The sequence below is a fragment of the Protomyctophum bolini genome (assembly GCF_963924005.1).
Source record: "Protomyctophum bolini genome assembly, chromosome: 23".
NCBI classification, from domain to species: domain Eukaryota; kingdom Metazoa; phylum Chordata; class Actinopteri; order Myctophiformes; family Myctophidae; genus Protomyctophum; species Protomyctophum bolini.
The window spans coordinates 2,325,626-2,344,039 of record NC_137884.1 but is presented as its reverse complement, the minus strand read 5'-3'; the positions used below and the strand labels follow the sequence as shown (position 1 = coordinate 2,344,039).

General features: G+C 40.4%; 1 protein-coding gene across 1 annotated transcript; it reads left to right on the top strand.

Annotated features, from left to right (window-relative positions):
* The first annotated feature begins 5,243 nt into the window (after window positions 1-5,243).
* LOC308310537 (troponin T, cardiac muscle-like) lies at window positions 5,244-17,713 on the top strand. Its single transcript, XM_080756917.1, has 10 exons — window positions 5,244-5,266; window positions 9,377-9,395; window positions 9,505-9,565; window positions 10,065-10,181; window positions 11,222-11,299; window positions 11,521-11,622; window positions 12,782-12,894; window positions 13,701-13,791; window positions 14,790-14,830; window positions 17,539-17,713. Exons 3-10 carry the CDS (start codon window positions 9,518-9,520, stop codon window positions 17,573-17,575), a joined length of 627 nt encoding a protein of 208 aa, XP_080613043.1. The 5' UTR covers window positions 5,244-5,266; window positions 9,377-9,395; window positions 9,505-9,517; the 3' UTR covers window positions 17,576-17,713.
* The last annotated feature ends 701 nt before the right edge of the window (window positions 17,714-18,414 follow it).

Genomic DNA, 18,414 nt, shown 5'->3' with positions numbered 1-18,414 from the left:
ACAAACGGACTGAAGTTGAATAGAACTGACTCTCCTGGCACAGTGCTTGACAAATGGCAAGCACTTTATAAATCTGATAAGTGGCTCATCCTGCATTGCTAGAGCTTTGCATGTAGTAAGCGTGTAAGTTGGAATTGCCCTGCCTGACTGGGTCGCCCCGGTCCATATTATGCCGGCAGGGACGGTGCTAAGCTGTATTGTTGGTGCACATGCTTTGGGCTTTGCCCTAATACTGGTTTAATGCTGGAAGCATCACCTGCAACATTCCTGCTGCTGCGTGCGTGCGTGTGCGTGTGTGCGTGTGCGTGTGTGTGTGTGCGTGCGCTTGCTTCTTCCACAGTTGCAGCCAAACAGAGTCTAACCGCACGCATTAAAAGCAAGCACACGTTTATATTACACTCACCCACTGTGAATTCTTTCTGAATGTTTGCTTAATGCCCTGCTCAAGAGTAAGCCTTCAACCAGATGGTGCCTATGTGTCTCTCTCTCTCTCACTATAGCTTTCTGGCTATTCTACAATCCTAAAACTGTAGAACCAGTTCCAATTATGCACTCTCAGAGCTACGATACACGTCCCTCTGTTATTCTGGTTGTCTCTCAATCTGTTTAACTCGGCCTAGCTGTCTCTCTCCATTCTCCATTTCCTGAATTGAATCGGAAAGACATTTGACTGGCGTTTTACGTCATCTGACATTTTGTTGCCAGTATAACTGGACCCGGTTGTCTAATTTTATAATAGAAACATGATTCGGGATATGCACACGCCGCAAGACCACATACACCAAAGGAAAAAAATACCAATATAAAGCTTGGCATCTGAAAATTCAATGTGGCCATACAAAAAGAGTAAAAGCGCAAACAGCCGTAGGGAGAATGGACCGCGAGTGAGAAATCTCAGCATCCAGTCATAATACCTCTTAAGAGTGTTTCACCCCAAGAAGCCTTGAGTTTGGCTTCTTGGGGTGAAGAGAGTTGTGTTGGAGTTAATACATTATTTTTGCTGTTTTCTTCATTTCTTCATTAATATTCTCATATATTCTTAATTTTTTGTTATTCTTTATTCAGGACAATACATAATAATAAATCAAGACTTCACGGGGTGGATAAATGATAGAAGAAAGAAAATATGTTTTTTTATTAAGTCAATTTAGGAGGTGAAGTACTCCTTTTAATCCCATCCTATCAACTATTCGTCCATTAATTACCCCTGGCCGGCTGGCCCGATAAGGCCCAAATGACAAATTGGATCACTATGTGATGATCAGTGTGTATGTTAATAAAACACAAGCAACCTCTGACAGCAGCAGCTGAGCAAATTGAGCGACCGAAAAATAGCCCCGGTCTGTGTATGGGACCCCAGCATGGCCACTGATTTACTACGACTGTGGCGAGGTAGGCCAAGTCCATTGTCTGGATGGCGGCCACACCTGTTCAAAACCGCAATTTTTATGATTCTTAAAAATAGACACCACGCACACGCACACACACACACACACACACACACACAAAAAAAACCACCATCCCTTTGTTTCCAATGATGAGCTGACACTTGGCACTTTTCTTTATGATGTGGTGATTTACCGGGCCATGGAAATGAGGGACAATTAAAACGTAACTGGGCACAATGGCATTGTAGCATGCCGTGTGTGTGTATGTGTATATATAGAGTAAAGACTATAGAGACCTTTTGGACATCCCACAGAGCCCTGAATGTGTTTACTGCAACCTTGACATTGACTCTATAAACTAGGGGGGTAACGATACATTTTAACGGCGATACGATGATACGTATCACTATACATGGTTGACGATACGATACATGGACGATATTGGTTCATTATGGCGATGCGATACGATTCAATGATTTAAAATCGATACAGTAACTATAAGACTAAAGAAAACTAAAGATGTATTATTATGGATATGAATCAGTAAACAGTGATTATCTGGCAAATACATGGACATTGTATTTGAACACGTGGACAAACCCACGCCTTGACAAGACATGAACACAAAGAATACACACATTTATCGATGGACCAAGTGTAGCGATATGGAATGGAAAAGTAATTAAACCCATCTTTTTCCTTTTTCTTAAAATTGCTAAATACAATGAATGCACAAATACTTAGTATTGACACAATTATATTAATTCCATTGCAAAACTATTCGATACAAAGTCAAACGATACGATATTTGCCGTTTCCATTTTGATATACTTCAATTTATTTAATTAAAATCGATATTTCGATACTGTTACTATATCGTTACACCCCTACTATGAACACAAAGTGGGGTTTCTGTTTGTCGACATAACATTGGGTGGCTACGAGGCAGCTAAATACTAGCCTAGGGCTGGCAAGAATTATTGTGATTATTCTATCGTTTTTTAAGTTTTACTTAACACACACACACACGCATGCATATATATATATATATATATATAATGAAATGCTCAAAACAGCGATAGATTATTAATTGATCATTAAATTATCAAGATTTTCTTTAAATAATTGATTACATTGATTATGTTCGATCAACTGTTTTATACCTTCTGGTTTTGAGGCAGTTGAATACCAAGAGTTGTTTTTTTCACGAGCAGCACTATATATAGCCTTCTACCTCATAATCCACATTAAGTGCTATTTTACTAAATCCCCATTTGACTGTATTTTTTTGCCGTCCTGAAAAGGCAATTAAAAACCCAATTCCAAACATTTATACAAGCTGAAAAGCCCTCTTCAGCACTTTGGCATATTATCAGCGCCTCGTCTATAAATCCGGGCTATTACCATCTCATCGTTTGTCTCTCTCTCTCTCTCTCTCCGTGCGGAATTAGTGCCCGTCATTAGTGAGGTTCATCGGTAAGGCCTAATGGTTTTGATTGTTATTCATGCTACATAATTTTGGACTGCTGCCCGTGCGTGGCTCCTTTCAGTGCCAACAGGAAATGGTTGTGGATTAGAGGTTTTGAGGCCATTTCAGAGCCCTAGCTGAGGCCTCAGGGTTCCGTGAACCCACACAGTGAAACCACTGTCGACTGCTATACACAGCTGAAAATGTCACAATACACAGAGCGTTTTGGGGTTGTAGTGGTTGGACTTGGGGTTACTTAATTTGCACACAATGACAGAAAGCGCTGTGTTGCAACAGGGCTTAAGTGTCCTTAGTTAGAACCACTTGCGTCTAGCTTGTTTCAGACTTTGTCCTATGATGGTGTAGCACGCGCGTGTGGTGATTGCTGATCTGCCAAAATAGCCGATCTACAAAGTCACAATGGAAATGCATGTACTCTACTGTATATCGGCTATTTTCCCACGACACCAGCGCACAACTAAGCCTAGCCAGCCCTATCCTTTCCCTAATTGTAACCCCACCTCCACACGCACACACACACACACTCTGCCATCTCACTGCTATATACAAGCATGCTTCATGATCTAGAAAGGAGAAGAGATATGTATGTGGACAGAGGGAGCAACAACTCCAGCAGTGGGGCTGGAAAGGATGGATGAGTGAGGGTGAGTGAGTGAGTGCTAGTCATCATCTGGTTTGTCATTTCCTAGTTTAATCATTTAAGAAGACTATAATATTGTGCCAAAATGGTGAAAATATGTGTTGAGCTTGTAAATTGGCTATTTTCACAATTTCTGTAAATGTATTAAAACAAAATTGATATTAAAGACTGCTTTCCTCTTCTCAGGTGACTCAAATCCAACATGGCTGACGACGAAGCCACCGAGGAGATGCAGTAAGTTTCAAACCATTAAAGTAATCTGGTAAATAAATTTAACTTATCCATATTGAATGCCCCAAAAGCTGACAGCCCTGCTATTCTTTCTTTCTGTGGTTTTCCAGGGAGGAAGGTAGAGTACAGAAGTGTGGAAAGCACTGCCACTCACTTGTCCTTTCGCAAATAATTGTGAGGGGCTTTTTGTGTAGTTTTTTTTTTGTTGAGCTTGGCCCTGGTCTGTGCTGACCTCAAGTTGTCTGTTCAGAGGCAGAAATGCAGCCAGAGGAAGGTAAAGACAAAAAAATGGCTTCTGCATGGCTTCCATGCGTTGTGATTTGACGTGAAACATGTATTTTTGTATCATTTGTGTGTTAAACAACTCGACCCACGAAATGTGTATGGGTCCTGACTCCTGTTCCTGGATTGACTGTTATTGTACTTAAATGTTGTAAATAGTTTCCATGTGTTTGTAGCCCGTCCAATGTCAGTAATTTGGGTCCGATGCCATCCTAGAGTCTAGGATGGCATAGGACCTAGACCATCAATCATTAGTAAATCATTGTAAAAAAAATATATATAACAAAATAAAAATTAGAAACTAAAAACTCTGATTTGATAAAGGTTTATATTTGAGAACATTAATTTTAACATTAACCTTTTGATACATTTAATTCATGAACAAACAAAGAAACGAGTAAATGTAAAATACACACATAAACTGTTCCGTACTATTAATGACAATAGGGTATGCGCATGCATAAAGTGAGTGGCAAAGCGAGTTTAACGTTGTTTAAGACAGGACTTTTCTGTTTGGATGTGTGGGCTGTCAAGGCCAGAAAGTCGTTCCTGCATAACCTCTGGGTATGATGATGATGATGATGTCACGCGCATACCCGCCATTGCAAATGAAGGCCAAAGCGTCTGACACTAGTTTGTGGTACTGTTCTGTTGGTATCTGGCTCATCCTGGGGTCACCATTTCAATGTGTATCCTACTGTATGTGATCAGAATAACCACATTTCATCCTGTCCATACGTTTCAATGTTCTGACATCAAGAGTTGCATGGAAATTTGCACACCTTTTGTAACCCCAAGGCATGCTTGAATGATTCAATTCTGATCAAAAGAATATGATCAGAATTATTACATTATGAGCCCAAGACGTGTATAGTCATCTAATTCTGATCATATTTCTCTTTTTCAATCTATACTGCAGTGTTGTCTCTAATCCGTAGTTACAATTACATTTCTAATGTGTCTTTCTTGATACGTATAGGTTTATGTGTAGGACACAGCACTATAGGTGTTAATGTGGGAGGAATTCTTTGTTGCACCTGGCTAGTATTTACCTACAGTAACATCACGTACGTGGCCCTACTGGTGTCACAAATACCACGCTGTCTTTGTGGTGTCTGTGTGTGTGTGTGTGTGTGGGTGTGTGTGTGTGTGTGGGGAGGGGGGGGGGGCTTCATTGGTCCACTAATACATCTCTTTTTATTCATTCAGTCGTGGAGACCGTCGGAGAAGTTGAAGGTAAAGCGCTGCATGGCTTATGTAAAAGCCCTGTGTTACTTTGACTCGGTACTCGGTGTATACAAAGTCACACTTGCAGAATATCACCCACTTCTTTATTCCTGTAAACTTGTGGTGTTGACAATACAGATTATTCTGTTTCATCCAACCAGGAGAGGGAACACTAATTAAAAGTATAATCAAGTTCAATTGGAAGTGTTGATACAAAATACAATGAGCAGCAGAGAGAATTGAAAATGTTAACCCTATACAATTTAAGATGCTTCTTGAGTTCTCTCTCCTGGTTGTAAAAATGTATGTTCACTGGAGAGATGGGGAGGGAGATCCATGTATTCCAAATTTCCAACACACTATAGCAATGATTACTTTTGAAATACAGAGCTTAAACATTTTAACCATTTGTGTTTGTATGTTTTGACAAATCACTTACACCCAATTATAGTGATAGGCACTGTGTGTTAGGCACAGTTTATCCCCTTTAGTTTATTTTGTTTATTTGTCTGTGTTTGGCTACAAAATGAATCCTTCTCACGTTATTGCCATGTACTGTAGAGGAGGCTGAACCAGAAGCTGAAGGTAATCTTTACATAATACATTCAACACTGAGTAACACATTACTGACATTAGACATTATAAAAGAAAATTGTCCTCATTGTACAGTTATTCACATTGTAGTAGGCCTACTGTATGTGCTTTCATCTATTTTAGCAAGTACTGTAGCTAAATAGATGTAATAGTATTTTACATGCTTTGCTAATGTTTTCGCAAGCAACATGTTGCTTGACGGTAATACAGCTATGACAAACATGCAGTAGTGCGTATCTATTACTACAATGTTCAGTTTGTTCATGACTCACGATCTTATGCTTTTGTACGTATCAGAGACTCCAGCTGGAGTAGAAGGTAAACGCATGTATCTCCTATTTCCATAATTTCTCATATCCAGTAATGGGCATTTAAAGTAAATGTCCAAGTATATAGTGCACTATGTGCTGCTATAATACTGTCACACAACTAATATACTTATTTTATGCCATAGAACCTTCTGCTGTTGAGGAAGGTAAAAATGATTCATTATTCATTCATTTATTAAGATGATAGCCTGTTATACAGTATACACCACATTACTAACCGGCATAATTATGCTCATTTCATACCTCAATAGAGCCCCCTGCTGCTTCGCTGTTGAACTTGAAATGCTTTTAGATGACAGCAGCTTGCTACAGAATACTGTCAACATTGTGTGTTCACACAACTAATGCAAATATTTATACCACCATATAGAGCCTGCTGCTGTAGAAGGTAATCCACCTTTCCGCTGTTAAGATTGTTATACAACTATTAATGGCTTTGCAGCTATACTTATTATTATACCACTTATCAATCTACACTGTCATGCATGCAACTCATGCTAATACTATGTTCTGCCACCATAGAATACTACGCCATAGAACCTCCTGCGGCAGAGGAAGGTAATTCCACTTGTCTGCTGTCAAAGATGATGATCTAAACAAGCTGGAAATTAGCTTCATCATTTGTTATCTGCAGGCATCATATTAGCACTTGTTTATGTTAGGAAGAGTGACATGCGGGCTACAGTTTCTAATGTTATGTTATAGTCCAGCTCAAAGCAGTACCTGTTTCATACTGATTTCATACCCTGAGATGCAGTAGACGATATAACTGCTTTAAATATGAAATAATATATCGGGGGTGTTTGTTTAGTATCACCTGGAGGGCCAGGGCTAGTATGGCACAGACAAATATTGTACTATAGTACTATACAATACAATAAGAAGTACTCATTCTAGTAATCATTTTAGCGAGTACCAATACCACAATAGAAAAAATACAAGTAAACCCAAGAAATTCAACCACATTATGCTGACGTCTCTTATGTCCTTTGCACCAGAGCGCCGCGTTTGCGTCGCAGGCGAAGGTAATCCGTTTGGTTTATGTCATTCACCACCTTTGAATTCCCTGCACTTCATTTGGTTTGCATGCAGGAGCTATGCATGCATGTTTGTCTTTTCTGATCCCCTCTGATGCTATAAGCTTTTGCTATAAATCATTATTTCTCAGCATTTTAATTAACACAGACTCCTTGATCTCACACAATGTTTTTTTTTTCCTACACTTTTTTTATATTCTACTGACGATAGGTTCATGGTTTTCCTATCCCAGATTACTATTTCTATGCGTATTACCATACATTGTCCTTGCTTACTGTAATCGCTATAGATTAAGAGCGTCTGCCAAGTACATGAATTGTAAATTGACTTGACAAAACAATGCTTGGACTCTATTTATAGACCGCAACACCAATGACTCGTGGCTTGCCTTGACTTGAGCCCTCTCTTGACTTGAGACTCTTGAGTCTTTTCCAAGTCACTTAGTCACAAGCTTAGGGCCTGTTACTTTGGCACTCGAAACAAAACGTTTAGGACTAGGACTTATAACTGCATGGGGACTTACCTGTCTTCAGTGTCTTGACTTGGGATATGAGTCAGGACTCGAGACTTGAGACTTAATTGTACTTGCAAAATGGTGACTCTTCACAACGGACGTCTCATGCATGTCTGCTGTAGTTTCTTTGCATTTTCAGCACTTTTGAGGCACTGTTTAGGCACAAGTATTGGAAAATCGTGTCCGTCTCAAGAGACTAAATGTCACCTAACTGCTTCCAGAGGTGTATTTGTGGAGTGTGTAGCCTCTCAGCTATGTCAGAACATTGACTCGTTTGGTATCCTTGTATTCTTTGCATACAGTACCCCTACAGTTTTCTTCTTAAAAATGACAGAGTATATATATGCACTTGTGTCTACTTTAGAAGAATGAGTGAGTGAGCGTGTAGTGGCTTTTTCATTTTCTCACAGATTATTCTATCGGTTACTTTTTCAATTGATGAAATCATTTAGCATGTTTTTTTTGTTAATAAAACAAAATCATATTGGCAAATTTATCTTAAGCCCTATTTTATACTTTGTCAAGCACAAATAGTGAAAATAGAAGATTTGAATCTTCACTATTTATGAAAGTTTTTGAACTAACTACAATGACATGCCCCACATTAATTATGTTATGTAAATTAATTTATGTGTTCGATTAATCACTGTACCCCTGTCGTGATCAATGACAACCTTAATTAAACTCATTATGCCAATTGCGCATAAAATAGGCCATATACAAGCTTAAAGGACAATTTAGTTTTAGGTTATTAGAGAAAGTAAAAGATGAGTGTTAATTGTTTTAGGGATTTATACAAATATGTATTTCTTTACAAAATTTGATAGCGATTTATTTTTTTATTATTTACTATAGTCCTACTACACCCCAAGAAATTACATCTGGCCACAAAAGATCACAGGATCTACTGAATGTGAAGGAGGCCTACTGGGGGGGGAAGCCACACTGTGTCATAGGTTCAATATGTCAGTTTGACACATTCAGAAGATCCCGTGATCTTTTGTGGCCAGATGTAATTTCTTGGGGTCTAGTAGGTCTATAGTGGGTATGCGCATGCTTAAAGTGAATGGCCCATCGAGTGGCAAAGCAACAGGCAAAGTTAGTTTAACATTGTTTAACGTTGTTTAATGCAATCGGACAGGACTTTTCTGTTTGCATGCATGGGCTGTCAAGGCCAGAAGGTAGTTTTGTTGCCACTCAGTTCAGTAGGCCTTCCTGCATAAATTAGAAATCATTTGACGATGATGTCACACGCATACCCTCTATAGTAAATAATAATAAAAAGAAATCGCTATACAATTTTGTAAAGAAATACATATTTTGCCGCATGTTCGAATGCCCCCGGCCCCCCTGTCAAAAACAGCTAAAATCCCTAAAACGAAAGAAAGCAGCAAATGAAAAAAATAATACACATCTTTTACTTTCTCTAATAAACAACCTAAAACATGAACCTTGGTTGAAAAAAAACTGAAGTTGTCCTTTAATGCGTGAGCTTGTAAGTAGATTTGCTAATATATACACCCGTATGGACTATAAAAAGATCTGACATGCGTTATCAACGACCATTCCACTGTTGTCTGCAAAGACATGAAATAATCTCTGCTTCTCTATAATAATAATAATAATCTCTGCTTCTCTCTACAGCAGATTCAAAGAAGCCGAAGTAAGTGTCTTCAGTCATCCCCGTCATTCTGTTTCACTTGATGTCAATAAACGAGGTTTGTGGGATATTCAATGCATTATTCTAAACCAGGATCTTCAATGCTCACCAGGTCTGCCCCGACTATGCAAGCCCCCAAGATACCTGAGGGGGGAGACAAAGTTGACTTTGATGTAAGGCATAAGTCATGCATCGTTTCAATGATATGATATGCATGCATGTACCAGTTGGCTACTTGAGTACATGTAGTAACATTCAACCTGCTAGGAGAATCTATACAAGTGCAAGTTGCTCTGCCAAATTTGTACTTGCTTCTAAAATACAGAATTATTCAAAGTATTCAAACTATTCAGTAGGCTACATGCTATGGATTTTAATATCAATGCATGCACCACATATATCAATGATAGACAAAATGGCAGATCTACAAGCTCAAAGCACGTGCATGCATACTTTGCGCCACTTTTCAAGCCAATTTGTATATCGGCCATACTTTCAATACTTTTAGTGTGACGTGGCAGTATGACCGAGCAGGGCGTTACTATAAGAGGAAACACACCAAAAAAAACCCCCAAACAAACTAAAGGTTAGAATATTAACGGAGATATAAGAGAGACTTTTCTCACGGCGACTACTGTGTTTCATGTTGCCGTCCGCCCACGGCCTCTGCAGGACATCCACAATAAGCGTCAGCAGAAGGACATGTCTGAGCTGCAGTCTCTGATCGAGGCTCACTTCCAACAGAGGAAGAAGGACGAGGCGGAGCTCACCGCCCTGGTCACCAGGATCGTAAGTATACATGCAGCGCTGGAAAAAAAGGACAGGGTTTAACCCATTCTGACCTGAGATCAGATTCATACGAGGTTTCCACTGGACACACACACTGGTCTGATTAACCCATTCTGACCTGAGATCAGATTCTAAAAATGTCAGTCGCTCTTCGATTTTTCAAAAAATAGCAGACCTACAAGCTCGTAGCGCGCCACTCGGTGGCGCGCTATGAGCTTGTAGATCTGCTATTTTTCAATAGCTAAAGCATAACATGATGCTGACACCAAGATGGGTTCCCGGTCAGAATGGGTTAATAGGTCAGGACGGGGTTTAATAGACTAGAAACGTATTACTTAAGTTGCTATTAAATGCCTTGATGTCATATTCGACCATAGGCCTAATATTGCCTGTCATTTTGTTATTAAACCTCTCTTGAAACTTGAAACTGTGTAGCCTATATATTTCTCATCTTATTTTAACATGCTTAAAACACATCTTGCAGGAAAAGACAGATTTACAACTGAAAACCAACTAGGGAACTAACTAATGGGGCATTTGAACACTGCCAGTCACAATGTGGGACAGGGTCTCAATTATAGTTTGAACTTGAAGCCCCGAAAAGTCTTGGAAATTAGGGACTGTCCCACGCAAAGGGTCTGGTCACAAAAGCACGGAGAAAAACCTTTCTACTTCTACGGGCCGACAGCTTTGAATAAACTCCTATGCTACTCCTTAGAGAGGCAGCCTCTGTAAACATTTTTAAAGCACAGCTCAAGACATATTTCTTCACTCTTGCTTTTAATTGAGCTTTTTTTCATGTGCTGTTCTGCCTGACTTGATGCGTAACAACTATAGTGACTATGAAGCTGTCAACTAATTATAGTTGAGTAAAAAGTACACTATTTGCCCCTGAGACATAAAAGTATAAACGTATTGGAAAAAGGTTTAGTACTCAAGTAAAAGTATTTCCACCATTATACAGTAAATCTTTTCTCAATGTATGTTTGTTCACACTTAATTGTTTTTCTACATTTGTGTGTGTCTGTGTGTGTATGCAGGATAAGCGCCGCACGGAGCGTTCTGAACAGCAGAGGGTCCGCACTGAACTGGAGAAGGAGAGACAGGCCCGCATTTCTGTGAGTTCACTACACCAGTGGTTTAGACGTTTTCATGTCCAGGACCCCTAATTTAATCCCCAATCTGAACACATTTTTCTACTGTCACACTTTATTATAATTATAATAATCGTCATTCACATCCCTTTAAAACTGTCAGGGTCTGACTCGTGAACTTACATGAACATGAGTTTATTTAAATATTTTAAATTCACATTCACATAATTTTCATGTGTGCACAGGAGGAGAAGGAGAGGAGGGAACAAGATGATCAACGTAAGAAACAAGATGAAGACACCAAGAAAAAGAAAGCACTGACCAACATGACTCAGGGTCAACATAAGGTGTGTGTGTGTGTGTGTGTGTGTGTGTGTGTGTGTGTGTGTGTGTGTGTGTGTGTGTGTGTGTGTGTGTGTGTGTGTGTGTGTGTGTGTGTGTGTGTGTGTGTGTGTGTGTGTGTGTGTGTGTGTGTGTGTGTGTGTGTGTGTGTGTGTGTGTGTGTGTGTGTGTGTGTGTGTGTGTGTGGGGGGGGGGGGGTTCCCCAAGAGTGTAGGAGTGTCCTTGAGAAAGACCGAACCACTAATTGCTCCCCATGAGCAGGTTGGTGCCTTGCATGGTTTCCTCCATCATCGGTGTATGAATGTGTGTGTGTGTCTATCGCATTGGATAAAGGTGCTATATAAATGCACCATTTACCATTCATGACTCGGCAACGCAGAGGTTCAGTTAATGTGTTGTAGCATGGCATTTCTTTTATGGATTTCACTTACGCGGAGGTTCAGTTAATGTGTTGTAGCATGGCATTTCTTTTATGGATTTCACTTTGGACGACATAGTGTAGAACATCGGTATCAGGGTCAGTATCATGTCATTATTTGGCAGTATCATGGTAAGTATCATGTCAGTATGGTCAGTATCATGGGCAGTGTAAGCGCCATTTTGAGTCTCCTAATTGTGGCCAATGATGTCCACTGAGGGGTGTGGTCAAGTTCAGGTTGCCATAGTTACAGGGAGGGTATTTAACCCTGTCCCTAATGAATTGCAGGTGTTGTTGATAGGAGGCAAACTGTTTTCTGACTGTGCAGACAGGGACTGTTGCATTCACCACGTTTGACTGTTTGTTACTTATGTTATTTGCCTTCAAAGTATAGGATTTTGTAAGGAAAATAAATATAATTTAATATCCACTCTACGAACATTCTGGACCTCAGTTCTTTCAGCACACGTCTAAACTTCCTCATCCGTCAGCAGCCAGTAGCACCTAATACAGGGATTTAGGCGCTACAGGCAGTATCATGTATAATGTTAGTATCATGTCAGTATATCACAGCCTGTATCATGGTCAGTATGACATGGTCAGTATCATGCCGATTGAAGCTCTCTCCACCAGCCTTTGACTGTAGTGAGAGCACATGTAGCCTACTCTCTTTACATCTTTTTTATGATGACATGTAACATAAATGGAACCATAATGATTGTATGGTTTTGATGTTCCCCATCCAGCAAGATGGTAAGAAAGGTGCTAAGAAGCAGACGGAAAGGGAGAAGAAGAAGAAGATATTGGCAGACAGACGGAAGGCACTCAGTATTGATCATCTCAACGAGGATAAACTCAAGTATGTGAAAACCCATCACTATCTAATAAGAATCATAATATGTAGTACTGTGCTGAGTGTTCTCCATATTAGATCTCCTCCATATTCTAATTTTGTGTGTTTAGTTTTTGTACTTGGTCACTACAATGTCACACAAAACCATCCAAAGCATCGACAAGCTAGAAAGCTTCTTGATCTGCAACTTTTTGCTATTTCTGAATTTGAATCCTGAAAAGTAACGGTAATCATATTATGAGGTTACCGCACGACAGAGACGATACAGTAGGCAAACGTATAGCTCATTTGAAGAGTTTCATTGCAAAAAATGATACATAGGACTGATTTTTCATACCAGAAATTATTTTATTATTGTTTTATATGGTATACCTTTATTGCGAATGCAGTGAGCACTTACTATGAGACCTAGCAGATCATGTCTGTGCGTGTGTCCGTGTGTCCCCCCTTTGTGCCCATATATGGAGCCGAGTGATTTGTTTGTGATTTATGCAACACACTCCATATTTGGACGTATAGCTGCTTTGGGGACTCCTTATATGGTTATGGCTAAGTTAAAAACTTAACTTAAAAATAACTTAACTTAAATAAATAATAACTTACAAATAAATCTTAAAAAAACCCAAATATGTACGAGCTGCGTTCGCTTCCCACGTTTGCGCGTCTTACTGGTTTTCACAAAATTTCACTTGGTTGTTTGCTAAATCATGTCGCAACTCAAGCCCTTTGTTGTAAGCACGTTGTAGGGCAGATGAGCTTGTAGATCTGCTATTTCTGCTATTTGAAAAATGTATTATTTTTTTGTTAACCAGGGAGAAGGCCAATGAGATGTGGCAGTGCCTGATGGGGCTGGAGACGGAGAAGTTTGACTTCAGCGAGAAACTGAAGAGGCAGAAATATGACGTAATATGTCGCATTTAACATCACCATCAAGTCCAATTCTCTATTGCACACTGGGCACATAAATGCATGTAATGCATTTATTGATGTGGCCAGGGGTAAAGAAAGTTGAGACGTTTTTTTAGGGGAAATTAACATTTTTGAATGGAAAACGTCACACCCACCGCTGCGGAGACTAGAGCCAAATTCTAATGCCCCAAATATGGGCCACTGGTTCACTCACACTCGATCACTCCAGCATGGCGGTGTTACGGTGAAATTGGTGACCTGCCAAAACATGTTACCATCTTGTGGACTTCACAAACCTTTACTTGGAGGTCTTTACATTATGTGTCCTAAATACCGCCAGGTTGAACCTTGGAGTATATATTAATAGAGGCGGAGGAAACCCTGAGGCGAAATGGACATAGTGGCCGAATTTGGTATTGCAGCGCTGGGCCAATTCTGGTCCGTTGACTACAATTGCGCACGTTCACGTGAGTGAGCGACTGGCCGGGATTCTGGGTATTGGAATTTGGCTTAGGGGTTAGAATCCTCAACACGCTCAACACAATTGAGCATGTCCGGTCCGCGTGTGAGAAGCTGCCACTGCACTAGTAGTCTATAGCGTGGCCAGGCTGATGCCTCTCGCAATTTCCAAACGCTTCCGTCATACAGTGTGGAGCAACGGAAGCAACGTAAGCGATACAGCAGAAGTGGATCCTCCTCCACACGCCTGTTCAACAGGCACGTGTTCCTCCACATGCGCTACGCTGTGGTGTAAGCAAGTACATTTACTTAAGTACTATTTCCAATTTCCAGTACTTTTACTTCTCTCCACTACATCTCAGAGACAAATATTGTACTTTTATACTCCACTACAATTATTTGATAACTTGAGTTAGTATACAAAACACTTCTACTCTTACCACTAGTTCACATATTAATTGCACTGTGTACACCTCACTGCGGGGCTGTCTAGAGAAGTGCCTGTCTAAAACATTCTGTGGCTTGACTTGCAGATGACTTGGCTCCAGAGCCGAATCACTGAGCAGCAGAAGTTGTGAGTAACGTTGTATTATGCTGTGTTGGCCGTCGCCGCTGTTTGTGTAACGTTGTTATTAAGCTATGTTGGCCCTCGCCGCTGTTTGTGCAGTCATGCTGTGCGTCTGTTGTCCGCCGTGTCGCGAGACTGAGTCTACAATTCTGCGACGAGTCTACAGTTCATTCGGTTTAGGATTCTCTCAGGTACGTAGGGGTTGAGTCGGGCCAGCATCCCATGGGTGACAGATTCTCTGGACCGCAGGTGACAGTGCTCTGCCTGTTGAGGCATGTCTGCTGTTTGGCTCCACAGGTGTCTGTCCCTGTCCATGTGCTTAGCCGGTCCCTCCGTCTTATGTGTCCCCCACAGATCGGTCAGCTCCTGGTTCGTGTACAGTGCCAGCAGAGGTATGTAAACTACGTATAGCCCAACGCCCATGGTTTGGTGCTATGAAAAGAAACATACGAGTGCTCAACTTTGCTCCACGGAAAAGGCAATGAACTTATTGCTCAGATGTGGGAAAACAGCCTGGGTTAGGCCTACTATATTCCCCTCCTATTTACTGCTACTTACAGTAACTGCTTACCTTCAGTAACCTTCCATTGTGTCCTTCCATTCATTCACTCACTTGAAAGTGGAATTTTCTTCTCTTTTTTTTTCAAACTGTGTCGGTGTAAAAGTATTGAAAGTGATCGTCTCCGGATGTTTTCCATCCATCTGGAAGGGCAAGCTGGTAATTCAAATTGTAGGCTATCCTTGCTTGCACTTTACGCATGGAACAATACCTTCTAGTACAAAACCTTTTTACACAGACCCTTCATGACTTTATCATCATGTGGTCCAACATGACGATAAAGTAGGGCCTAGCTTAAAAAAAAGAGGAAATTCCTCTTGTTGAAATTGCATAATCTTTATTGAGTGACTTTTTCCGCAGATGCATAAATTAGCCTTCAGGCCCCATCATTACCTCTCACCCTCCATCCATTGTTCCTTAGAGTAATTACCCCTCCATTCTACTGTACATCAGTCAGATTGTGGCCCTGATCAACTGCCACAAACTCTGTTGATGGTAGTCACCTCATGTGTTGAAAAGAGTGTTGTGAACGTCGTCACTGAAAAATAACAGGTTTGATCTGTGAATACATCTACATGCACTCTAGTGGCACTTTTTCCAAACACTTGGGAATCAAATTCTCAAGTAGGTTCAAAACTCAAGTCTACTAATTCCCCTGATGGAAGGGAAAGGTAACCTGACGCTGCCAGATCCAAAAAGCTTGCTACACAAATTTGTTTCACAGCTTGTTGGGGAATATGTTTCCTCAATACCGCCCTCATCTGGCAGCGTCAGGTTAAGGGAAAGGAACTGGTCGGAAAATAACGCAGCTTGGACTCCTCATGCATGAGGTCAGTCCGCTGCCCTCCCCAGGTTGGCAGAGGAAGTGTATAGCGCCCAGGATTACATTAGATAATTGATACTGGGTGAATAAATTGGGTTGCAAAATCGTGGGATAAAACAAAACAATATCTAGGCCCTATAGAGCGACGCAGTCCCGCTCCCTACCAGGGCCCAGGAAATGATTCCCCGTTCATTTTCCTCATAGACATTTGAAAAAGTTTATTTAAAGACCTTTTAAGCCTCGCACAAAGCCAACTCTTGTCGTGACAAACCGTGATAACAAACACAATGTTTTGGGCCGAACAAATAATTAGAAAGAAGAAATAAACTGCAGGTTGTTGTTTTTGTTCTTTGTAATTATTTGTTTGGTCCAAAACATTGTGTTTGTTATCATGAGTTGTCACAACTCCAGTTGGCTTTGTCCGCGGGCCGCAGCGTAACCGTCTTTAAATAAAAACCATTTTAATGTCTATGGGGAAAAATGAATTGGGAATCATTTCCTGGGCCTGGCGTCGTCATGAAAGGGGGTGGGACTGCGACGCTCTATAGGGACACCAGTTATGTGGCTAAAGACGTTCAGTAATTTGTTTTTAGAAGGTATAAAGTCTGGATCCAGTCAAGCTGGTAAGTATTCTCTCCTTCCAGACAACTAATTGCTAGATGGTGTCTGTAGGCATGTCGGATCTTTGTGATAAAGGTACAGAGTGCCATAAAGGTAAGACTGCTGCCACGATCACTTTTCACATCTAACCTCGTCCTGTGTGAGTCTGAGAGGCATGTACTGTATGTCTGTCTGTCTGTCTGTCTGCCATGGATGTGATGTTTTTGTTAAGTGTTAAAAAGCTCTATATTTTGATACACAAAGCTTGAAGCGACTAGCACCACTCAAACAAGAAGAAAATACATATTCAGGTTAGGATACCAAGTTTAAACAATCATAAATGAGAACTCCCACAGAACACAGGAAGAACAAGTGAAAATGATATTTAAAAATGTATAATAATAATCATAATCATAATCATAATAATAATAATAATGTTTGAACCGGAACGCTACTGAAATGAATCGATTATCTTTGATTTCTCTCTCCTGATCGGATCAAATTGATCGACCTGAAATGTTTTTTTCTGTTTTAAAGACCTGGACAGACGAGTCAAGATAATATGTTACTAAGCAGACACTCATAATGATTTTAACCAAAACATATTTTCTTTAAATACCACCACACAAGAATTGCAGGAAGCAATAATTTCTCTACCGTTGCTAATGTGTTGGCTAGGACAAATTGTACAAAAGTTGTACAAAAATGTACAAATGGAAATGTACTTCACAGCGCCAAGGGTAGAGGCAAGGCCAAGGGCAAGAGATAAGAGTCGTCGTGGAAGGCCTCTGAGAAGACCTCCGGACGGGCGGCGAGCTGGTGTGAATGTCGAAAGGCAGAAGATGCAAATCATACATTCAAACATTGGGACAGCACCGCATCCAGCTTGCTGTACATACTAGAAAATAAAGAGTGTAGCTTTTGAGCCAGTGTCTGTCGTCAAGTCATGACTTAATGTGTGTTGTTTCTGTTGGCTGCATGCACACAGAAAGGGGGAGCTGGGATAGTGTTGGGAAAGTTCACAGTTCACGGTTCACAATTTTAAATATGAACCGTTCACAGTTCATCATTCAAAATGTTGAACTAAAGTTCACAGAAAGGGTGCGGGGGATTGGGGTAGTGTTGGGAAAGTTCACAGTTCACGCCTTCACGGGTAACAATTTTAAATATTAACAGTTCACATCATTCAAAATATTGAACTAAAGTCTACAATAGTCTACTACTAGTATACTATTGTATACTACTAGTGTATATAGGACTAGTAGCATGCCAAAGTTTGTGCTATTGCCATTGAGAATGCATTAAGTTAAAAACTCAGAAACTACAAAACATTTCAAAGTAAAAAGTTCCAGCATGTGTGCCCACAGTAAGCTGAATAATTTTGTACTATTGTAAAGCACCCTGTGCACTCGTGCTGACTGCTGAGAAGGGTGCTATAGAAATAAAGGTCATTCATTCATTCATCCCCACGAGCCAGGTGTTGTATTTACATGGTTCATTGGTCCATGGTCTCAGGTCATTGAGCGGCGCGCTATATAGACAACGCTATATACTGTTATTTTTCATGTTGGTGTTCTCTATATCTTTTCGTCCTGGGCATGACGTTAA